The sequence below is a fragment of the Pipistrellus hanaki genome (assembly GCF_964339955.1).
Source record: "Pipistrellus hanaki genome assembly, chromosome: 15".
In the NCBI taxonomy this organism is placed as follows: Eukaryota; Metazoa; Chordata; class Mammalia; order Chiroptera; family Vespertilionidae; genus Pipistrellus; species Pipistrellus hanaki.
Genome location: NC_140517.1, coordinates 11,125,354 through 11,150,098, shown reverse-complemented (window position 1 = coordinate 11,150,098; position 24,745 = coordinate 11,125,354). Strand labels below are relative to the sequence as shown.

Genomic DNA, 24,745 nt, shown 5'->3' with positions numbered 1-24,745 from the left:
GGACTGGGACAAAGTGGGAAGTAGAAACTGAATATTATCTACTTGGGGGCAGCCATCTCTCCCTTCAAGCAACAGGCTCATAGTGTGAGATTTGAGAGCTGATGAGAGGACTCAGCTGGAGAGAGAGAGCTATGAATTTCTGCCCACCAAGGCAACAAGTCCTGTTCCGCTGCCTTCCAATTTGAAAGGAGTCAAGAGCTGGTTAAGATGGAACTCTTTGGAAGGCCACACAGAACCTACAAACTGCTTGTAGGGTGAGAACTCACGATGGCCACGTGGCCAAGAATGCAGGTTCTCAAGGCAGACTGCCTGAATTCAAGTCCTGGCTCCCTCTCTGACCAGCTGTTTGACATTGAGTGAGTTCCTTAACCTTTCTGGGCTTCCAGTCCCAGCTGGAGCTATTCACTTATCTCAGTGTTGCTTGTAAGGATTAAATATTAAGAGAGGTGCTCACCACAGTGCCTGGCACTCAGTGAACACTCACATCTGCCAAGTCTACCATGGCAACCCCAGGACTCCAAAACAACCACAAAAACGCCACCTCATTAGGATTTTCCTGTTTAGAATAACAAGGATGAGAACTAAAAGAGGGGATGACTGCCAAAGGGTTGGAGCTGTTCCCTAGGCGGAGACTCTGGTTGGGGGTGGGGTGGGGGAAGGCCTCAGTGCTGGGAGGGAACAGGGGGCTACGGAGAAGGAAACCAGGACCAGCATGTAGAGCAGACCAGGGGTGCTGAGCTAGCCACAAACCCTCATTAACTGCTGGCACTCAGGGTCACAGAGACAAAGCACACAGACCAAGTAAACACATGGGACTCGGCTCCAATAAGCAGAGTGACTCAGGGAGAGGGGGAGGCCTTCAGCTTGTTCAGGCCGGCTTCTATGTTCCAGACAGCATGACACTCCGTGGGCGCGCAGGAAACACTAAAAGGTCATAATGAGGAATAGGCCCTGCCTGCTCCAGTGGCACAGGCTGAAGGGCCAGGCTGCACCTCCGGCGTCGCCACAAGGCTCCCTCAGATGGTTTTAAAAGACAAGAGCTGGGCAGCAGGGGATGGGCAACACCACTTAGATGTAACTATTCTTTACTCCAGTACCTACTACGGTTTAACAGTGGGGAAGAGTAGGCCAGGGAACTTCCCCATGTCTCAGGTGTGGAGTAACAACGAGAATGGCTTTTGCTGAAGGTTTTATTTTACGTATTTTTAAATATATATATATATATATTAATTATTGATTTTTTTACAGAGAGGAGGAGAGGGATAGAGTGTTAGAAACATCGGATCAGCTGCCTCCTGCACACTTCCCACTGGGGATGTGCGTGCAACCAAGGTACATGCCCTTGACCGGAATCGAATCTGGGACCCTTCAGTCCACAGGCTGACACTCTATCTAGTGAGCCAAACCAGTCAGGGCTATTTTTAAAAAACATTTATTTCAGAGAAAGGATGGAAAAATTATGAAAAATCATTGATTGGCTGACTCCTGCACACCCCCTACTGGTGATTGAGCCAGCAACCTGGGCATGTGTCCTGACCAGAAATCCAACTGTGACCTCCAGGTTCATGGGTCAATGCCACACCAGCAGAGCCGAGTTTTATTATTTTATTTTTTAATTTTATTAATTTCAGGGAGGAAGGAAGAGGGATAGAAACATCAATGATGAGAATCATCAATTGGCTGCCTCCTGCATGCTCCCCACTGGGGATCAAGCCTGCAACCTGGGCATGTGCTCTTGACCGGAATCAAACCTGGGACCCTTGCATCTGCAGGTCTACACTCTAATTTACTGAGCCAAACCGGCTAGGGCCAGAGTTTTATTTTTAATGAAGTCACATAGGATTATCAATGGGAATCCCTTTTCAGCCTCAACTACCATTAGCATGTCACTTTTCTTGGACTCCCTCTACCTAAAACAAACCCACATTTAAACTTCCAAACAATGAGAAATAAAAGCTCTGCTGAAGATAAACATGTCCATTCTACAGAGATTTTCCATTATAAACACCTAACAATTGTTAAAAGCCACGTGCTCTGTGAGAGAATTCTAGTTGGGGGTACTTGGTCCCTGTGGGAGCTAGCCTATGGGTGGATGGAGATGAAATACTTGACTGCCTGGTATAGTCTTGAGGCCCCAGATGATACTTTCCTGGAGATGACTGTCCAGGAGTCTCTCCTGGTGATCATTCTGTCTCCCCTGTCAAATCAATTTCTTTATGACAGACTGGCCAGCTTCCCTCTGTTCCCTTGTACTTGGCAGAGCTTCTCATCAGCCCCTTCTACTCTTAAGCTCTGTGGCCCACCCCCTTGGCCCCGGGGAACCCCCTCCCTAAAGTGAGTGGCTCATGGAGAATGGCAGATGTCCATCCACTGACACACACACCTTCAGGGAGTTAAAACTTGGAACAGGATGCACTTAGTATCCCATCTGCCAAGATCACCTCCCACCTGCTAAGGAGGAAGTGGTCCCACAGCCTGCCTGTACCTCAGGCCTGTCCCACCTGAAGCCACACAGGAGGACCTCTTTGGGCTTCTCACGAGACAGGAATCACACAAGACAGTGTTGGAGCACTGTTAATCCGTTATGATTTATTAGCTGTACAGCAGTAGATCCTCCTCCCCAGCTTTCAACCCCATTACATATTTTATTACAGGTCTCATGTTGGTGTCCTAAAATAATGAAAAATATCACACAGTACAGCTAAGTACAAAATGTATCAACCTAGAGTCTGACAGCTAACTGATGGCTCTCTTAAAAGCAATACACAGAAGAAAAAAGTGTTTGAAATCAACAAGACTGAGGCTCTCTAAAAAACACATTTTAAACATGACAGTTCATGTGCAAGAATCATTTTTAGTTGTTTTGCTTCACATTATTAACCTTTTTTTTTTTTTTAAATTTGCATATCCAAAGTTTAAATTACTGACCTAATGAGAATTTCTGGCCCAGCTTTTAAGGGACTGCTGTGACCTGCTCATAATCACCCTTCTGCTTTAACAGAGGATTTATAAAACAGAAAATTCAGCTACAAACAGAGCAAAGAAAATGTGGATGGGAAATCATAACTGAAAGTTAATTGTACAAGGTTCAAATGCTGGCTCCATGGGCTGGAAATCACGATCTTCCACGCGGGTGTCCGTGTCTGGCGGCAGCAGTCTGGGTGCTGTTCTGCTACATGATTGCGATCCGATTCCTTGTCAACATTTACAACTACAGTCTGTGGCAACTTAATCTGCAAGTAATTAAAATGCTGGGTTTTCTCACACTGCACTTCTTTTCAACCTCTTAATTAATGGAAAAGATTAAAATGTAAAAAAAGTTATTTACAAGCTTGACCATACCAGAAACTTTGCCAAGAAAGAGGCAAAGCCTTCAGGACAAAAACCGATCGTAGCATGCCATATTGTTGGTGTGCAGCCGACTCCAAGCAAAGGGAGTCAGGGAAAAAGCAAAAGCAAAAAAACAGTTTAAAAGTCTAAATCCTTCCCAGGTCTGCATTTACAATTAAAAACTCTCCTGGGAAGAAGACCATAGAACTCTGGGCACCCGGTGGCTGTTCTGGAGTGGTTTACCATAGCCAGAAGGAGGGTCCAATGTCTGTTTCCATCTAAGAAAACCAGTTAGGCGTCAACACTGTTCTCAGCACTTCCTGGTAAACCCTCAGGGACTCAGAACATTCCATGATTTGCTAACATCAAACGGCAAGTTCTAGTTAAATCACATTTTCCTAACATCATCCTTGGAGTTTTAGTTCTCAGTATGTTTGGTAAAACGGTGTAAAATGGTGCTTTTCCCAAAGCCAAAAGAAGAAAAAAGGGAGAAAAATTAAGATGCAGGCCGTTTAAACACAGCCCCTTGCAGTCCTGTGAAGACAAGGCCCTGCCATCACCGGTCCATCATGCTGAGGATCATCTCAGGGGTGAGGTCTCCGTTGGGGGCGTCTGTGGCAGCGGGCTGGGCCTCCTCCTCCGCCTCCGCGGGCTCTGCGTCTGGCTCCTTTTTTACTTGAACTATAATGTTCTCAATTGCACCTGTATTCTGATCTTCAACCTGGATGATAGCTGTTGCTGGTGAAAAGGGGCACGAACAAAACAAATGCTCCATTAAAGTCCTCAAAAGATGGCAAATGTTCTTCCAGACTTGACACTAACTGGATATTAGCAATTCAGAAAAGTCTTCGTAGTTATACAGAGCAAGTCAATTAAAAAAGACTGAATGATCTAAACGTGGCCACACATAAAGCCCAAACACTAGGAACTATCAAAGAACAAAATGCTGGCAGTTACTTTCATATGCCTCCCAAACTCATATTAAAAGCCTTAGTCTTCCTTTATGTCACAAATTTGGCCTTGCAGTAAGTCTGAGATAGGCAAAAATGCAGACAGTATGACCAGGATCATAGAATGTGTGATGTAGGTCTTTCATTTGATTCTACCCTGTTTCCCCGAAAATAAGACAGTGTCTTATATTAATTTTTCTCCCAAAGTTGAGCTAGGTCTTATTTTCGGAGGATGTCTTACTTTTGGGGAAACACAGTAGCTCTTCCACACCCAGGGCCCTCCCACCAGTTTGTTCATTCACGTGTGTGCAGGTGAAATGGTTCCCAGGATCTATAGTTAATCACCCACTGTAACATACATCTATACATGAGGCTCAGTAAATACACTTACAAAGTAGGTTAAGCTCTGCATTTGTTAAAGGAAGAAAAAACAAAACCCACCAGCTTTCAGGAGATCTAGAACAACACACGAGTAGAATGAGACCTGAGTTCCCTAGAGCCTGCTCTCCCAGGGCTGTGTCTAGTACAGGGCTGCTCCCCACTGTCATACGTGGTGTGAAGTGGAGGGTGACCACCTCCTCAGTGACTGCTCACCAACCAGAAGGCCAGCAACTAAATCACAGGTTGGGATTCTTATAGGAGGACCAACCTACTCAGAGAAACTGCTCCCCCCCCCCCATCCTTTCAAGCTTGGCTCCTTTACATTCATTACCCATCAATTCTGCCAGCTGACTGTGCCTTGGTTGTTCAAACAAAAACAACTTGCTTCCTGAGTTTGTTCCTGGCACGACCCTAACTTGGTCTCATGGCTTAGTTCTCATCTTCCCCAAGCACACGGACCTGCACAGCTTCCCCGCCTGCTGGGAGAGGATGCCAGCCAGTAGCTGAGGGGAGACTTACGCTGGGTCTGTTTGGGCTGGTTGGTTCTGCCAGGGGGGCGTCCTCTCCGCTTCTTGGCAGGTGGTGGGGCTGGGGTCACAGGCTGAGGCTCTGGCTCAGGTTCAATTTCCATAGCAGGCTCCTCTTCATCGTCATTGTCATCCAGGTCTGGCTCAGCATTTTCTTCTTATTGAATCAGGGACAACAGGTGGTGGAAGAAAAAAAACACACAAAAAACACAAATAATCATATACTATGTGAAGTTTAGTTATGTATTTATTTTCATTGTTAAAAAGACTATTTAAAAAATGCTTTTGCTGCCCAGTTGGTGTGGCTCAGTGGTTGAGCATCAATCTAAGAACCATGAGGTCTTTAATATATTTAATTAAAAAAAAATTTGTTTCCTTTTCACTACTACTACTAACAAGTAACATAGAAAACAAAATGGGGAATCCTTAGAAATAGCAATTAGGCACCATTTGTAATCTCTCCAGTCGATAGTGCTTCTGGGAGAGTGCAATCCCCAAAACAAAACCTCTCTACATTCTTTCCCATGAAAAGCTTAAATCTGTAATCACAGATGTGCCTTCTCAACTGGGTGCCAGCAGCCCAAGTGTCCACATTGTAGAATCTAACATTTTGGAACAAATCTGTGTCCTCAAATGTGACTCCTACATTACCAACATTCCTGTTCTCCCTCGCTCTTCAAGAGTCTAACACCTCAAAGCGTACCTTCTGCCTGGATCTCATGGCTAGAAAGGCAAAAACACCCCGAAGAGCATCAATGGTAGGAAAATAGGCCAAGTTTTAAAACATAAAGGAAGAGATTAAGGAAGAGGAAGGCTGACCTTCAACAAATTTGATCAATACACCTCAAGGCTAGGCTGACAGAGGCAGTCAAACCAGAAGTTGGTCAAGATGCTTTAAGCAACCTGCTTCATGTCCATTAGCTTCACTGCTCAAATCTAGAGCAGCTTCCTAAATGTGAAAGTTGTGAACATAGAAAAGACACTCTGCTGTCCTTAAAATATCACTAATCTGAGTAAACTGAGCAAATATTAATCTTGCTTTGGCTTTAAAGGAACATAACTTAGAAAGTATTATTAAGCAATTTCTAGAATGTCATTAGAAAAGAAAAAAAAGAAAAAAAATTGCCCCAGAAATAAACTAACTGCTGTTGTAAATACACACACACTAGGAAGATTAGAGGTTTAAAAGGAAGCACCAGCCTACTTCTACTTCCCGGCATATCCATGCATAAACTTGGAACCAAAATCTGTCATATTCAACTAAACCAAGCAACAAGCCACTTACCACTGTCAGAGGAGTCTTCTTTTTTAGAGCGCATCTTTCTTTTTCTTCCACGTTTACTCTTCTTCGTTTCTCCTCCATTTTCCCCTTCTACACCATCTGGACCAGCACAATTATCAGCATGTCTTGCCATGGTATTCTAACAAAAGGAACAAACCCTCTTTCACATTACTGAAAAAGTGAAGATGAGCACTGCAAGTTCTCTTTATTTTAGTTTAGTAAAATAAAAACAATGGAGTATCTATATTAAGTCCGAATGTCTGCTAAAATATGTCCTAAAATATGCTCTCCTCATTTAAGGAATTGATCTCCATTTGGAGGGGGACAAGAGGGAGAAAGAAGGGAGGGAGAGAAAGGGAGTCCTTCAGGAAATGACGCTGGGTCCCCTGAGTGGAGGGCTCAGCTGCATGAGGCAAAAGGGGCCGGGGAGGATCAGACCAGCCCCCTGTCCTGTGCTGACATGGTCTGACCAACATGGTCCCCAATGAAGACCCAGGACAGACCTACTGGGGAACTTGCTGCCAGCAGAAGGTTCACACATGGATACACCACCTCCATGTCTATTATTCAGTGGGAAGAACTGTCATGCTTTGCAGTGGAAGATCAAGAACACAATTATAATTAAGAACCATTATAATTTGACTTGAAGTGGTGAACACACAATATAATATACAGATGATATATCATACAATTGTATAGCTGAAACCTATATAATTTTATTAACCATGTAACCCCAATAAATTAAAAAAAGAAAAAAGAGCCATGATAGAGGATGTAAAGCTCTGACTCTTACCCGCCGTGTGAATGTTTTCCCACACTTAGAACAGACGAAGGCCGCAGGGACGAAGTTGGGGTCATGGTAGCGTTTGAAGTGCATGTCGAGGAGCTGCTTCTGGCGGAAGGTCTTGTCGCAGTGGCTGCAGGCGTAAGGCTTCTCCCCGGTGTGGGTGCGCTTGTGCATGATCATGTGCCTCTCCTGAAAAAGCGGTGGGGGCAGAGGCTTCAGAGTCTGTGTCAGAGGGCTGCTACCTCAGCTACCGCCTGTGTGCATATGGCTGACAGGCTTCTCTCCCCCAAGGTTCTAGGCTTGTTGGAAAAATAAATTAATCTTTCCTGGGGGGAACTACTTCCATAAATCCCAGGCAGATATGTCCACTCCTGCCAGGCTGATTCTTTAGATCATTACCCAAGCATTAGGCTCTAGGATCAAATTCTTCCCCTCTTTCAAGTCCTGAACTTAATCTCCACAGTTTCAAGAAAGAAGTCAGTCTGCCTGAGGTGGGGGTGGAGTGGCTAAGCTGTGACTGAATAAAACATCAGCTGGAGACAAGAGATATAATCAATAGAACCTTTGAAGATATTCCTTACAAAGCATAGTTTGAACATATTATCCTTAAAAATAGCCACCATACAAGGTTTGTAAGAAGCCTTTGATGAAACCTGACACCCACGAGGCATCAACTGCTTTATAACCATGAGTCTCTACCTGTCTGCAAGCGTAATCACACTGGTCACACTTAAAGCGCTTCTCATTCTTGTGTGACTTCTGGTGCTGAATGAGGGCATAGCGCTCATGAAACACAGCATCGCAGTACCGGCACTTCTTGCCTTGCTCAATATAGGAATGCTGCTTTCGCAAGTGGACACCTGAAAACAAAATACAGAGCCCAGTCTAAATTGTGAAAACATAAACAAGCATTTCAACAAGTTAATAATACATTTATTTCTGCTTCTTAAAAGGATTATGCTGTTATACAGAAAATTAATTAAAAGGAGGAATAACTACAAAGGTGAGGAGACTAGTTAAGATGCTGAAACAGGATAGGTGAGAGAAGATGGTGGCTTGGATAAGGATAACAGCAATGGACATGGGAAGAAGGGGAAGAACTGATGAGAAATCTAGGAAGTTGAATCAGCAGGATTTAGTAATAGAGTGCAGAAAAGGAAGGTGGGTGTTAGGGACAATTGTCTGGTTTCCAGCTCAGAAAACTAAGTAGACCAGTTAAGGAACTTAAAAAAAAAAATTATTTTAAAAAAAATTGATTTCAGAGAGGAAGAAAAGGGAGAGAGAGATAGAAACATCAATGATGAGAATCACTGACTGGCTGTCTCCTACACACCTCACACGGGGGATCGAGCCCACAACCCAGGCATGTGCCCTTGATTGGAATCAAACCTGGGACCCACCGAGGCCGGTTTGGTTTAGTGGATAGAGTGTTGGCCTGCAGACTGAAGGGTCCCAGGTTTGATTCCAGTCAGGGGCATGTACCTTGGTTGCGGGCACATCACCAGTAGGGGGTGTGCAGAAGGTGGCTGATCGATGTTTCTCTCTCATCGATGTTTCTAACTCTCTATCTCTCTCCCTTCCTCTCTGTAGAAAATCAATGGAATATATTTAAAACAAACAAACAAAAACAAAAAACAAAACCTGGGACCCTTTAGTCCTCAGGCTGATGCTCTGTCCAAACCAGCTAAGGCAGGGATTCAGTTTTGACATGTTGCATTTGGAATGCCAACAACATCAAAGGAGGGAGAGGGATGGCAAGGTACAGATGGTTATATAAGCCCAACTCAAAGGAACATAAATTTAGGAGTTGTTAGAATTTGAGTGAGACCATGAGATGAAATCACTAAGCAAAAAGTGAAGAATGGAAAAGAAGAGAATGAGTCATATTTTAAGAAATCTAAAATTTAATGCCAGTAAGAGGAAAAGGGTTAAAATAAGAAAAACTTGAGCCAAAACCGGTTTGGCTCAACCGATAGAGCGTCGGCTTGGGGACTGAAGGACCCAGGTTCGATTCCGGTCAAGGGCATGTACCTTGGTTGTGGGCACATCCCCAGTAGGGGTGTGCAAGAGGCAGCTGATCGGTGATTCTCTCTCATCGATGTTTCTAACTATCTCTCTCCCTTTCTCTCTGTACAAAATCAATAAAATATATAAAAAAAAGAAAAAAAAAAGAAAAAAAAGAAAAAAAGAAAAACTTGAGAATGAACAGTCAAAGAAACAAGCCCAAGCCAACAGGATGCAGTGCCATGAAAGCCAAGGGAAAAAAAGTGTTTTAAGGAGAAAGGCAAAAAAAAACAACATGAAAAGCAAAACAACAAAAGAGAAGGGCACACACCACTACAAAAAATGGTGCTGAGAGCAAGGGTAACAGGTGAGAGCATGTTCCCTATGCTCACCACACAGGGTCCTAAAAGATAAACCTGGAAGGGGAAACAGTTTTTTAAAGACAGAAGAGGAAGCCCTGGCTGGCGTGACCCAGTTGGTTGGAGTGTCCTGTACACCAAAAGGTAGTGGGCTCGGTTCCTGCTCAGGGTGTGTACAGGAGGCAAGTGATTGATTGTCTCTCACACTGATGTCTCTCTCCCTCCCTTCCTCTCTCTCTCGCTCTCTCTCAAATCAATAATAAATAAAAATAGACAGAAGAGGCACAAGCATGCTTAGAGTTGAGGGGATACATCAAGGAGTGAGAACGTGAGCGGAAGTTATTGAGGCAATATTGATGGTGTTAAACACTGCCATGAGAGGAGAGTAGGATCAAGGCAAACGCAAAGGGACAGACCTCAGACAAGATAGGACAAGGGAGGATGAATATAGACACAGGTTTGACAAGAGAAAATCTGGAGTTTCAACCTGCTGCCTTAATTTTATTTTTAAGTAGAAAAAGAGGTCACTCACTGACACCGGGGAGACAGAAAAGGGAAGATTAGAGGCTTAAAGAGAGTGATTTACCTAACTGTCATAGTGCCTCCCACACAGCAGGCACCTAAACATTTGTGGAATGAATCAATGAACAAACTCCCCGAGGAGAATGGGAGCACTCCTGACAAGGATAAATAGTTGGACTGTCCAGGAGCAATGAGCCCTGTCAGCTGCATTTGGGATCATGAATTTATGGTACTACCAATCTGATTCAATCAAGGCAATATATCAAACTTACCGAGGGCCAATTCTGGGGAATGGAAATGAGTAAGAGAAGGGTTGGCTATACATGTTCATTATACATGAAGGCTATTATTTATTATTAATCCTCACTCAAGGATATTTCTTTTCTATTATTTATTTATTTATTTATTTATTTATTTATTTAGAAAGAAAGAAAGAAAGAAAGGGAGAGAGAGGGAAAGACAGAGAAACACCGATGTGAGGGAAACCAACCAGGGCCCGGGTACCAAACAAGGTACCCGCCCTTGACCAGAATTGAACCTAGGACCCTTTGGTCTGCAGGTGGCAGTCTATCCACTGAGCCAAACAGGCTAGTGCTTAAAGCCTTTTATATATATGTATATATTTCGAATAATTTTTAGGCCTAAATTTTCCCCTTCTGGTCCTCTGACAGAGGCCTACCTCTCTTTCATACACTCTTATTAAATACTTGTAATAACGGTCCTGTAAGACAGGTATTATTCCTATACATCAGCTGAGGGAGGTGGGGGCTCATAGTAATAAGTATTTGGAAGTGAATCTTGATTCTAATAGGTCTGTCTCCAAAGCCCAAGCTTTTCTGTGTCACAAAGTGAATAATTTTATTTACTGCATATAAGAGTGAAATCAGGCCTGCTTTAAAGAGAAAACACATACTTCTTTGGGATTAATTTTGGGAGATAAATTTGAATATCCAGACAGTGGCCTAACAGCTCACACACTGCCATGAGATATTACTCATGAGGTGTGTTGTATAGCTTTTGATGAAGACACCTGTAAAGCTAGAATACATGCCTTGATGATTTAATATGGTTGTTGTGAAGATCAAAAGGGTAAAAAAGCAAAAACTACTATTACTTGACAGCTCATAGGCAATTTGTAAAGTATCTAAATGTCAAAAATGTTTGTAAGAATTACTTTTAAGGACAGAGAACAGACTGGGGCAGTATATATTTTTAATCTTTTTTAAAATAAGAAAAACAAACTGAGAATTCCAGGTGACCATATCTCTAAGTATGACATACTAAAATTTCTACTGCTAAACTCTGCCTCTATATAAACTCTAGCTTAATTATGCACATGATTGTAGTTATCACTTACCAATAAAACAGAATTAATTACCCAGAGAAAACAAATGTTTTGAAAAATCTGACTTAGACTGACCTTAGTTTGACTCATACTATGTCACTTATCTACTTGGAGACTTAAACATTCTGGCTACTAACTAAAGGTATACTCTGTTTCTTCTTATTAGAGCTCCATTAATTTATAGATGAGCTATATGCAGGAAGAGAAAGAAGAGATTGAAAAAAAAAAAATAGCAGCTAAACAATAGCTTTTATTAAGTGGCAGGCCATGCACATACACAAACTTATACAAGTCAGATAAAGAAGTTATTTATGGCCTTAGTTGGTTTGGCCCAGTGGATAGAGCAGCAGCCTGCGGACTGAGGGGTCCCAGGTTCAAATCTGATCAAGAGTACATGCCTGGGTTGCGGGCTCGATCCCCAGTAGGGGGCCTGCAGGAGGCAACTAATCAATGATTCTCCTCATTGATGGTTCTCTCTCTCCCCCCCACCCTCTTCCTCTCTGAAAGCAATAAAAATATATTAGAAAAAAAGAAGTTATTTATAATCTTCATAGTTTCCCTAACCCTTCAAAATATTTTTTTTTCTCAGTTGCCACTAATTTACTTACCCAAATCACTTTTTCGAGCTATGACAGTGTCACAGTGGGGACAGTGAAATTTGGCCACATTTTCTGTGTGCTTCTGTAAAATGTGCATCTTCATGGTACCACTTTGGGTAAATCGCGCATGACAAATATAACATTCATAAGGTTTTTCCCCTAAAGAAGAAATGAAGAATGAATAAATTAGATGAAATGACTACATACTATCATTTATTTGGAGGGCAACTCAGGTGGCAGATATGTAAAGCCACAGAGAATCTTTAGGTCTTAACTCAGGAAGGCTGAGGCTCAGGTCCACTAACTGGCTAAGCCTGGCAAACAAGCTGCTGCCAGAGTTGTTAATATTAGAGGGAAGGACTCAGTTCCTATCTCAATGCCCCAACCTCCACCTATAGCGGGTTTTCTGCATCAGCACATTGGCCTTTACCAGCAAGTGAGGGAGAAAGCCCATTTCCCCAAGTCTGAATTCTCACGCTACCATCCGAAACTGCACTTCCATTCCTGACCTCCCAGTATGAATGGAGCTCTACTTCCTCTTCCTCATGCGCCTGCCCCTCAGGCCTCCCCACCTAATGCCCTATGCTGGATGCCAAAGCCGTGGGAGCAGACAGGGCCACCTTCCTGAGAAGGGTTTTCCCGCCAGGCAGAAGAGCCTGGGTCCCAAGGGGACAAGGAGCCTAGGTTGCCTCCACCCTGCTGAGGGAGTTCTTGCCCCTATTCCCCTAGGCCCGTGGCTGGGAAACTGTGGCTCGCGAGCCATATGCGGTTCTTTGGCCCCTTAAGTGTGGCTCTTCCACAAAATACCACAGCCTGGGCCAAGTCTATTTTGAATAAGTGGCATTAGAAGTTTAAAAAATTTGGCTCTCAAAAAAAATTTCAGTCGTCGTACTGTTGATATTTGGCTCTGTTGACTGAGTTTGCCGACCACTGACCCAGGCCTTGTTTATAGATTATAAATATATTAGAGGCCTGGTGCACAAAATTCGTGGATGGGGAGGGATGTGGGGGTGTTTGTCCCTTAGCCCAGCCTGCACCCTTTCCAATCTGGGATCCCTCTCACAATCCAGGACTGCTGGGTCCCAACAGTTCGCCTACCTGCCTGATCACTCCTAACCACTTCCTTGCCAACCTGATCAATGCTTAACTGCTCCCCTGCTGGGCCGATTGCCCCTAACTGCCCTACCCTGCTGGCCATCTGTGTCCACATAAGGGTGGCTATCTTATGTGTTGGAGTGACTGTCAATTTGTATATTACCTCATTATTATATAGGATAAGGGGAAAGAGGTGGGTGGGAAGGGTTGTGGGGCTGGGACCTCATTTCCCCTCCTCCCTGCTCCCCCTGGGTCTCCTATCCCTAGGGCCATTTTTTTTTTAAAAAAATAATAGAAGAAGTTAAAAAATATTTCCAAAATGAAAAAGAAAAAAAAGAAACAAAGAAAGAGTAGTAGCCACAGCAATGCTTACCTTTTGGGGAAAGCACATGGGATGACAGGAGGACCTACAGGTAGATGTTTCTTTTAGGAAAACTGAAAGAGCTGGGTTAGGTAGTCTACCCAGATTTCAACAGTAAACACTTTCCTTTCTTCAATGCATATTCAGAACAATGAATTCAGCAGATAAGTCAGAAAGGCACTCATGAATGATATACTTCCAGGGGCATGTGGTGGTTCACAGGGTGTCACAGAACCCACGGAAAAGCAAGGAGGGAGGAAGTCCTACCTGAATGGGTTCTCATGTGCCTTTTCAGCTTGTATGTGTCCCTGCTGGCGTAACTGCACAAGCTGCACTGGAACGGACGCTCTCCGGTATGAGAACGAATGTGACGTTTTAATTTGCTGACCTGAAACATGAAAGCAACCAAATCTCTTACACTTTAATTAACAAATTGTAACATGAGTGCTGTGGCTTAGGCACAAAAGTGTAGCTTTTGGGCACTGAAGATCAGAATACAGGAAAAGTCTAAAACACAGTATCTCTTCCTCATTCTTTATAATCTTTGTTTCTTAAATCCATACTGTAATCTAAGGGAATAGAGTAAATGGACAGGGGCATGCATAGTCAAGATTGGTCATTAATAACTTTAAGCTGGATAATAGGGACAAGGAGGTATATTATATACCATTCTATCTACTTTTATATTTTTGAATTTTTCCATTAATAGTTTAAAAATAATCTGTGCTCATCAATTTTCTTCCAAAACTTGAATCTGAATTAGTAAGCATGTTTTAATTCCCCTCGTCCTCTCTCCCCATCATGAGCACTTCCCAGACAGGCCAGGCTTCCGGGGCCTCTCACTTACGTTCCTCACTATGGACTATGGTCTTCGTCTTCTATGCGTACCTTTTCAACAAAATGGTGACTTTCAAACTTGATTCTAAGTGCTTTCAATACACTCATTAATCCCCTTGCACTCATAGAAAATTTTCAGACTGTAAGTGTTTAACAATGGTTCCAACAGCATTACTGAATAATTCTCTTTTCAAGATTTGCCTCCTTATCACGCATTGAATTCCTATGTGCATAAGTCTCTATTCGGTCCCAACAAGCTTTTTATTTCTGCTCCAATATCACAGTGTCTTCATTTACTACTATATGGTTTTCACAACATCCAATTGCACAAATCCCTCCTTTTTTCAAATTTTCTTAAGTCATTTATATTTATTCTTTCAGTTGAATTTAGAACTTGTAGTGTCTATTAATGTCCTTCAGAAAAATCAAGTTTCCTTCACATAGGTATCAGATGTTTTTTATTGTTCATTTTGTCTCTAAATAATTGTATTGCTTGCTAGTACCTGTTTCCTACTATTGATAGTATAAGGTAAGTCACTGATTTCTGTGTACTTACCTTGTATCTGGTAACCCAACTGAACACTTACTACTCTTAAGTTTTTTGGTTAATACTTTTGAATTTTCTATAAGGAAATATGTCTGAAAGAAATGACAATTTTGTTTTTTTTTATCATTCATTTCTTATTTTATTCTGTTAGCTAGGATTTCCAATACAATGCTGAAATAATAAGATGGATGTCTTGTTCTAATTGGAATACTTCCAATATTTTAGAGTTAAGAGTTTACTATGGATTTCTGGTATATACTCCTTATAGTAAAGACATTTCCTTCTAGACAGTAACTGATTATTGAAGTTTAGTTTTTCAATAATCTATACAAATGATCATATGGTTTTTAAAAATCTCTCAATGTCATTCACACTAATAAATTCCTAATGTTGAACTGTCCTTGCATTTTAGAAATACTCTATTTAGCAATCACTTTTTTTTGTCTTGTTAATCTTCTTCCCAGGATGTTTTTAGAGAGAGTGGAACAAAGGGGGGGAGGGGAGAGTGAGCGAGATGGATTTGTTGCCTCCCTAACGCACCCCAACCAGGGCCAGGGACTGAACCTGCAACCCAGGTATGTGCTCAAACCTGCGCATGGGCCGACACACTAACCACAGAGCACTAATAGCCAGAGAAGTAGTCACTTATTTTTATTTATTTATTTTTTAAATATATATTTTGACTTTTTACAGAGAGAAACAGAGAGGGATAGAGAGTTAGAAACATCGATGAGAGAGAAACATCGACCAGCTGCCTCTTGCACACTCCCCACCGGGGATGCGCCCACAAACCAAGGTACACGCCCTTGACTGGAATCAAACCTGGGACCCTTCAGTCCGCAGGCCAATGCTCTATCCACTGAGCCAAGCCGGTTTCGGCAGTAGTCACTTATTTTTAAAAATATATTACTATATTTGATTTAAAAGCTAATTTTACTTAGAATATTTGCTTTTCTGTGAGAATAAGATAGTTACCTTTTTGGTAGTATCCTTATCCAGTTTTGATAACAGGGTAGTCTCAAATAATAAAGGTAATAAAACTCTCATTTTTAAATAGTTATTTGTTTTGGTTAAGTTTAGAAGTTGCCTATAATGACATGTGGAACTTGTGCTCTTTTTTATAGGGTAAATCTTTCATACTCATTACAGTTTCCATTGGCGGTGGGGAAAGGGGGGTTTTAATAATCTAATAAGATTTTCTATCTCATCTTAAATCAGTTTGGGTAGCTTATATCCTCATCCTGGTATCATGATCTTCTTAAGAGTAGCCAACAAGCTAAATACTTACTTCTACGCTGGCGTAATCGCACATGGAACACTTAAATGGCTTCTCGTGGGTGTGTTTGTAACGACGATGCCGCACCAATTCTCCACTAGTCACAAAGGCCATGTCACAGTCTGGGCACTTGTGAGGACGTGTACCTAAGAGAAAAGAGGATATAACAGAGAGACAAGATCAAGGGCACAGTTAATGATTCATGAGAATGGACCCTCGTTATTTCATTAACTTTGCACTAGCCAGAAAGTAGCTCAAAAAGCTATAAGACGGGCTGACTTTACAACACTAACCCCAGACTATTAGAAAATGTGCTAAACATTTAGTTTCTCTTAATTACCCATTTGATAAAGAATTCTAGAGATTTATCAAAGGCTTTACCAAGAACTACTGCCTTTATGCAGATCACTTTCAACAGTTTTCAACATCCATGTCTAACATTCTATGGTCTGCATATCAATTCGGGAATATTTGAACATTTCTATAAACTAATAAAATACACAGCCAATACATTTCTTGTTCTTTTCCCTATTCATTGAAAGTATCTTATTGTTTTTAATGTGTCCCATATTACTTTAGCAAACCTTTTCTAGCCACTTTATATTTTGAATGTTGCATTGGAAAGAAACACCATGCCCAGGTAATAATGACAATAAGGTGATAAAGCTGACAGAAGAAGAGAGTGCTGTTTTTACACATTATTCAGAATCTAGGGATCAGCTTTAATTGCGGGCTGCAGGTAAAAGGAGACAGAAAGGTAATCCCAAACACCAAAACCAAAAGAAGGCTACCTCTGAGAATCGAATTAGGAAGAGCTCCAATGTAAAGAACGGAGGCAGCCATTACAAAAATGATTCTCCCAGAGATAGAGAGAACCACAGAGAGGGAAGTGTAATTGGAATATGATCAATAACTAAAAAATTCTAAGGAATGATTATTTGTTCAATTTGCTCCTTTAATACCAGAGGATGTAGGAGTGAAGGACAGAGTTCTTGTCTATGAAAAATGTATATTCTGGTGGTATAGAGATGTAAGTAAAATACAGTTAACAAGAAAAGGAAAGTAGCATCCACTCTGACAAGGCAAACTGAAAACCAAGAATCTCCAATGCTTACCTAGTACTGTCTAGAGCAGGGGCGGGGAAACTTTTTGCTGCCAAGGGCCATTTGGGCATTTATAACATCATTTGCAGGCCATACAAAATCATCAATTTAAAATTTAGCTCTGCTATATTTGGTCAAATATTTAATTAACTCGCCCCTAATGCTCTGGCAAGGCCAGACTAAATGATTTCTTGGGCCTCATACAGTCCCCGGGCCAGACATTCCCTACCCCTGGTCTGATAGACATAAGAATGGCAATTAAGGAAGAATCTGCTGTGGGACAGATTTTCATTGGATTGCACCACAAGACCACATATGTCCCTCTGCTCAAGATTCACGCTCACCAAGTCACGCTATGGAAAGATGTTATTCCTCAGCATACACTGACTTCCTGGTGCCAGCTACCTTTATCTAGTCATTAGAGGCCCGATGCATGAAATTCGTGCAAGGGGCTCGGTCCTTGCAGCCTCGGATTCGTCCAGAAGGTTGAAGGTTGTCCAGAAAGTCATTCAGCTATGCGGTCTAATTAGCATATTATGCTTTTATTATTATAGATATGCTGCTTTTATAGTGTCTTTAAACTACCCAATAAAACATATCAAGTGTCTGAATAGAAACTAGGAAGATGGTGAAAAGTGACTAAGTCAGCCCTAGCTGGTTTGGCTCAGTGATGGAGGCTGCAGACTGAAGGGTCCCAGGTTTGAATCTGGTTAAGGGCACATGCCAGGGTTGTGGGCTCAATCCCCAGTGGGGAGCATACAGGAGATAGCTGATCAATGATTCTCATCATTGATGTTTCTCTCTCTCTCCCCCTCTCACTTCTCTGAAATCAATAAAAAAATATTTTTTAAAAAGTGATTAAGTCCCATCAGTAAACAAAACAGAACAAAAAAACAAAAGAAATACACAGCATATTGCTTATAGGCCAACCCCCACTTACTCACACTCTGGACAATCAGCACATCAAATAAAAACAAGAGTCATCATATAAAGTGATGTGGAGAATCTGGATAGAGAAGAGCTATTCTGCATAAAGAACTGGGTGAAAGAAGTTTCATTGTTAGCACTTAGAGCCAAAGCCAACACTAAAACGCAAAGAGCCCAGAAGAGAGCCCCAGTGCACGGTCCTTCCACTTTAGTGACCCCAAGACCTGACCACAGCCAAGGTGAAGCTAATGTTAGAATGCTGAAGTATGCATGGAGTGTGAATGAATAAATGTTTGAATTGCTAGAATGGTGCCTTACACTTTCTATTCTGAGATTATGAATTACTTATCTTCCTTGAGGTAAAACAACCAGAAAAAGCATGGTTTTTACAAAGGTTAGGATTTCACTACTATTTCTAATGTTCTTCAACAAAGTACCTGGCAATTTTATGGGGTCATTTTTAGTAGTTGTTAAAACCTTATCAACACAATGGTGATGTCTTCAGGAACTCCGACAGGTTATCTACCACAGATAATCTTTTTCTGAATCACCATCCTTATAAAGCCCAAGTTTTAATTGTAGCTATGCTGTAGTTCCCAACATTCTTATCCAGCACCTGTGTGTGTGTTAAGGTGATTCCTCAGGAGGGTGACTGTCCTGAATGCCCTGCCACAGAGATGGCACTTGTGTGGTCTCTCATCAGTGTGACTTTTCATGTGACGATCCAAATTTGAACGCCGTGGACACGTGTAACTGCAAAGCTCACACTGGAATGTCTTCTTTACACCTATATGCAAAATAAAACACTTACTTGTTATAGGGTTAAAAAATGTTAAGATTAATCCCAATCTTAAATTTCTATAAATATAATAATAATTATTTTTTGCCACTAATAGATTTATTCTTTATTTTCAGGACTTTTAGACGGGCTAAAAAGACTAGCACTCACATCATGATCTTAAAAAAAAAAAAAAAAAAAATTTAATATACAATAAGCTGCATATATACCGTTATCTACTTCATTCCAAAGTGGTTTTATGAGAATAGAATGGATAAAATCATTGTACCTTTCTTTTTAATTTTTGTTGGTTTTGGAGGCTTCATGTTACCAACCACTTTCTCTGCATTAACCTCTGACAGCAGACCCTCCTGTTGCTCTTCCTCAAAGTCATAGACAGAAACATCTACATCTTTGCCCTCTTCTGTGTAACGAAGTTTGCTCTTTTTGGTTTTCTTTGTTTTTTTGGCTGGTGGCTGATAGTCTGGGTCTTTTTGCCAAATGGGATCTTCCTGAGGTGGAAGTTCCCCTTGCTCTAGTGTCTCCACCTCTCCATTGGCCCCCACTTTCACCACTTGAAACCCTTCAGGCAAAGGTAAGGTGTGACATATCATGGGTTCATTCTCTGGAAGGCCCTCTTTAGACACTTCATTCTCATAAGCCCCGTGGAGTTCATCTACTGAAGTGGTAGCAACAGGTACAGTGACGGGAACGGGGACTTCGACAAGCTGAAGCTCTCCTATGTTTATGGGCTGTTCCTCCATATTTACAACCTGCAAGGTTATGATCTGGGTATCGTCCACAGCAGCCTCTGCTTCTGGAGCGACTGCACCCTCCATTACTTCAGTCTTCATCTGAAGAAGGGTAGGATCCAGCTGTTCCATCATGACCATCTGCACACTGCTATTGACATCCTGGACCACCTCACCCCCATCAGTCTGGTTCTGGGGTAGGTGGCAAGCATCCTCTTCCTGGCCCCCTTCCCGGCGTCTCTGGTAAGTCTTTCTCTCCTTTCCTTTAATGAAAGTTTCAGATTCCTCCACAATGGCTTCAACCGCCTCACCTTCCATTTCCCCTTCCTTTATTAAGAGAGAACACAGATTGTTATTTAAAATAAAATTTATCTACATGAAAATATTAAACAATAAAAATATGTTTTAAAAAAATGCAGCAATCAATCACTGCATATTGGTCTTCTTTGGGTCCGGATTCAAAACAACAAATGGTTAAGAAATACATAACACGAGACAGTTAAATTCTACTCTATAGTTTATATTATTTAAAAAAATATATATTTTATTGATTTTTTACAGAAAGGAAGGGAGAGAGATAGAGAGCTAGAAACGTCGATGAAAGAGAAACATCAACCAGCTGCCTCTTGCACACCCCCTACCGGGGATGTGCCCGCAACCAAGGTACATGCCCCTGACCGGAATCGAACCCGGGACTTTTCAGTCCGCAGACCGACGCTCTACAACTGAGCCAAACCGGCTTCGGCTATAGTTTATATTAAAGAATTATTAACAAAACCAGTTCAAATCTTACATATTTCCTATAACTACTTATGAAAACTGGCAAAGGGCCTTGATATTTTTAGGTAAATTCTACCTCAGAAAACATGCCCTGTCATGGTGCTTTTTCACTTTTTTGGGGGGGTTTGGGGGGGGGGGGGCAAAAATCAGAACTTGGATACAGATTCCAATGGCCCTGCTTGTAGCTACCATTAATACCATCTCTTGTGTCATATCAATAAATGCTCATCTGTCTCTTTCCTCTATGATATCAAGAATTCCCTGAGGCCAGGAACCATATAGAACTAGTAGTTTTTACTCTTTAGCGCTGTGCCTAGGTTGGTATATACTTGATTAATGCAAACTAAATATATAATAAAAAACCGGGGGGTGGGGGGAATCAGCCAATACATAGCTTCTGGCTCTTAAGTATCGTGAATACTCAGATACCTAAGAGTAAAATAGTTCTGAACAATCACCTAACTGAAAGCAATGACTTAAAACCCGCAAGTATATACAAGGCTAATTTAAAATTTAAAAATTTCAAGTGTTTTGCATTCTTGCCCAAACAAAAGCTTTTACTACGTCTATCAAGAGGCACATTTCTTTCTTTTTTAAAATATATTTTATTGATTTTTTACAGAGAGGAAAAGGGAGATAAAGAGTTAGAAACATCAATGAGAGAGAATCATCGATCAGCTGCCTCTGCACTCCCCCATTGGGGATGTGCCCGTAAACAAAACAAAGGTACATGCCCTTGACCAGAATCGAACCTGGGACCTTTCAGTCTGCAGGCCGAAGCTCTATCAATAAGCCAACTGATCTCAGCAAGAGGTACATTTATTTAATTTTCTGTCCTGACACCTTAATGCTGTATCCATGCTAACAATCAGGGAAGATTCTTCTTACGCCAGAACCACCTGCAAAAGAGTACAAAGACTATAGAGGGATGGGCAAGACCTGGTTTTGCACTGTAGGAGTTAACTATAAACATGAGGGACATGCCGAAGCCGGTTTGGCTCAGTGGTAGAGCGTCGGTCTGCGGACTGAAAGGTCCCAGGTTCGATTCCAGTCAAGGGCATGTAACTTGGTTGCGGGCACATCCCCGGTAGGGGGTGTGCAAGAGGCAGCTGGTCGATGTTTCTCTTTCATCGATGTTTCTAGCTCTCTATCTCTCTCCCTTTCTCTCTGTTAAAAAAAAAATCAATAAAATATATTTAAAAAAGAAAGAAAATGTATTAAAGTTATCTTTAAAAACAAAACAAAACAAAACAAAACAACAAAAACAAAAACAAAAAAAACCATGAGGGACAGGATAGGTACAATGGTTTTAGGTAAAAGTAGGTTCGTTTGGAGACTAATCAGGTATGAGATCAAGATGCTTCATAGCCTAACCAGCATGGCTCAGTGGTTGAATGTCAACCTATGAACCAGGAGGCCATAGTTCAATTCCCAGTCAGGGCACATGCCCAGGTTGCAGGCTCAATCCCTAATAGGGGGAGAGCAGGAGGCAGCCGATTAATGATTCTCTCATCATTGATGTTTCCATCTCTCTCTCCCTCTCTGAAATCAATAAATATGTGGAGATATATATATATATATATATATATATATTAAAAGGATGCTCCATAAATGTGGAATTTGAATGGAAACCTGAAACAGGGGCAGGGGCTGTCTCCTTATAGAGAATAAATATATGAGGGAATTGGATATGAGAAAGAATAACAGTTGGCTTAAAGGGTAGGAAGAGACAGGAGAAAGCTATGTTGGTGGTATAGCTTTTGATAGTCTTGCTTGACAAAAAGTAAGAAGACTTGCCAAGACCGGTTTGGCTCAATGGATAGAGCGTTGGCTTGGGGACTGAAGGGTCCCGGGTTCGATTCCGGTCAAGGCCATGTACCTTGGTTGCGGGCATATCCCCGGTGGGGGGTGTGCAAGAGGCAGCTGATCGATGACTCTCTCTCATCGATGTTTCTAGCTTTCTCTCTCCCTTCCTCTCTGTACAAAATCGATAAAATATATTAAAAAAAAAAAAAAGTAAGAAGACTATAAGCATATGGCACTGAGAAACTACATATGCTTTCTGGCAGGGGAAGTTAAGACTTGGTTCACAAAAACAGTGCTTGATTTCTACAACTAAGTGTACCCCCTTAATGGCAAAAGTGAGAGATGCATGGCTTTCAAGGCCCCTTACTATCTAACCCCAGATAACCTATTCAGATTTAAGACTTTTTGTTCTTTACCCATTACTTTTCTCTGAATGTGTCTGCTGATAAAATAACCACACTCTATTGTGCTTAAATTTTTCTCAAAATGATCCATTTCCCCAGCTGGCTTGCGAAATCTCTTTGAGGGCAAAAGCCAGGCTTGAAGCAACCTACATTTTTTTTTGATAGATTCAGCGAACCCTACCATCTGCATGGAACATAACCCAGGCTGACGGAAAACCTTGTGGGTTGCTGGTTGTCAGTCTGATTTGTTCTGCCATTACCTACTTTCATTAGTCCCTTGTTCTCAACAACAAAGAGAAAAACACTACAATGCTCAATGCAAAGACCTCTTACTAGCTGTTCCATTAAAAATGGGGACAAATATAAAATGTTAGTGCATAAGGTGAAGATCAAGGGTCATTTGTAGAATGCTTTATAATTTGCCTATAAATATGTTCAAGCATCAATGTGCTAGCATATTTATTGTAAGATCTCATCTATATTTCTGATCATAAAAGACTACTTTAAGCATGATCCTAACTATAATTTCTTTTATATAACCAATATTGTCCAGATGGATTATTCTTAGGATAGGAATGAATGCTCTAGACTGGAAATATAATAGAGGCCACAAATGTGAGTCACTTAGGTGTACTTTTCTTTCTTTCTTTCTTTCTTTCTTTTTCTTTTTTTTAATAAATGAAGACTGAATTAAAAAAAAAATACATTTCATTGATTTTTTACAGAGAGGAAGAGAGAGGGATAGAGAGTTAGAAACATCAAAGAGAGAGAATCATCGATCAGCTGCCTCTTGCACACCCCCTACTGGGGATGTGCCCGAAACCAAGGTACATGCCCTTGACTGGAATCGAACCCGGGACCTTTTAGTCCACAGGCTGACGCTCTACCCACTGAGCCAAACCGGTTTTGGTACTTTTCTTTTTTTTAAAAATATATTTTATTGATTTTTTTACAGAGAGGAAGAGAGAGGAATAGAGAGCTAGAAACATCGATGAGAGAGAATCATGGATCAGCTGCTCCCTGCAGACCTCCCACTGGGGATGCGCTCACAACCAAGGTACATGCCCTTGACCGGAATCGAACCCGGGACCCTTCAGTCCGCAGGCCGACGCTCTATCCACTGAGCCAAACCGGTTTTGGCCGGTTTCGGTACTTTTCTAGTGTCATATTAAAAAAGTAAAAAGAAACAGGTGAAATTAATTTTAGTAATTTTACTTAACCCAGTACGTCCCAAATTTTATCACTTTGAGATGTAACCAATAGCCCTAGCCAGCTTGGCTTCAGTGTACAGAGCATCGGTCTGTGACTGAAGGGTCCCAGGTTCAATTTCGGTCAAGGGCACATGCCTGCTTACGGGCTCAATCACCAGTAGGGGGTGTGCAGGAGCAGCCGATCAATAATTCTCTCTAATCATTGATGTTTCTATGTCTCCCTCTCCCTTCCCATCTGAAATTAATAAAAATATATTAAAAAATAAAAGATGTAACCAATAAAAAAATTGAGGTATTTTATATTATTTTTCTTTCATAATAAACTTTCAGAATTTGGTATATATTTTACACTTATAGAACACCTCAATTTGAACCAGTCACTGTAGGTTCTCAACAGCCACATGTGGCCAGGGGCTATATTGTACTGGACAGCACAACTTTATACTGTTGTTGCTCAGAGTGCGGTCTAAGAACCAGCAGCACTGGTTGGAACTCATTGGAAACACAAAACTTAGGCTTCATCCTTGACCCATAGAATCAGAATTTGCAACTTAACAGATCCCAAGTGGTTTCACATATTTAAGTTCAAGAAGTACTACTTTATATTATTTTCACATATTAACAAAAATATTTGTCCAGACCACAAGGTCTCAAAATTTGGACCTCGGCAAAGATGGTAACTCAAATGCTGGATTTAGGGAACAGAGAACAAACCCCATCTACCTTGGTGACATTCTTGAGAAAAGTAACAAAGAACAAAAAACATTTCACAAGCTGTAGAT

At 41.5% G+C, this 24,745-nt stretch overlaps 1 protein-coding gene across 4 annotated transcripts in view; it reads right to left on the bottom strand.

Annotated features, from left to right (window-relative positions):
* Positions 1 to 2,569: 2,569 nt before the first annotated feature.
* The window catches only part of CTCF (CCCTC-binding factor), a 42,503-nt gene continuing 20,327 nt past the window's right edge, over positions 2,570 to 24,745 (bottom strand). Inside the window, exons 3-12 of one of the 4 annotated variants that reach the window (XM_084861036.1) lie at positions 19,300 to 20,089; positions 18,849 to 19,019; positions 16,215 to 16,348; positions 13,810 to 13,930; positions 12,096 to 12,245; positions 7,957 to 8,117; positions 7,264 to 7,446; positions 6,474 to 6,609; positions 5,181 to 5,345; positions 2,570 to 4,062 (exon numbers count right to left, since the gene is read on the bottom strand). In XM_084861036.1, coding sequence (XP_084717162.1) covers positions 3,887 to 4,062; positions 5,181 to 5,345; positions 6,474 to 6,609; positions 7,264 to 7,446; positions 7,957 to 8,117; positions 12,096 to 12,245; positions 13,810 to 13,930; positions 16,215 to 16,348; positions 18,849 to 19,019; positions 19,300 to 20,080 — 2,178 coding nt within the window. In that variant the 5' untranslated portion in view covers positions 20,081 to 20,089 and the 3' untranslated portion in view covers positions 2,570 to 3,886. Of the gene's footprint in view, positions 4,069 to 5,180; positions 5,346 to 6,473; positions 6,610 to 7,263; positions 7,447 to 7,956; positions 8,118 to 12,095; positions 12,246 to 13,809; positions 13,931 to 16,214; positions 16,349 to 18,848; positions 19,020 to 19,299; positions 20,090 to 24,745 lie in introns of all 4 variants that reach the window. The other 3 variants (XM_084861037.1, XM_084861034.1, XM_084861035.1) reach the window with 3 other exon arrangements.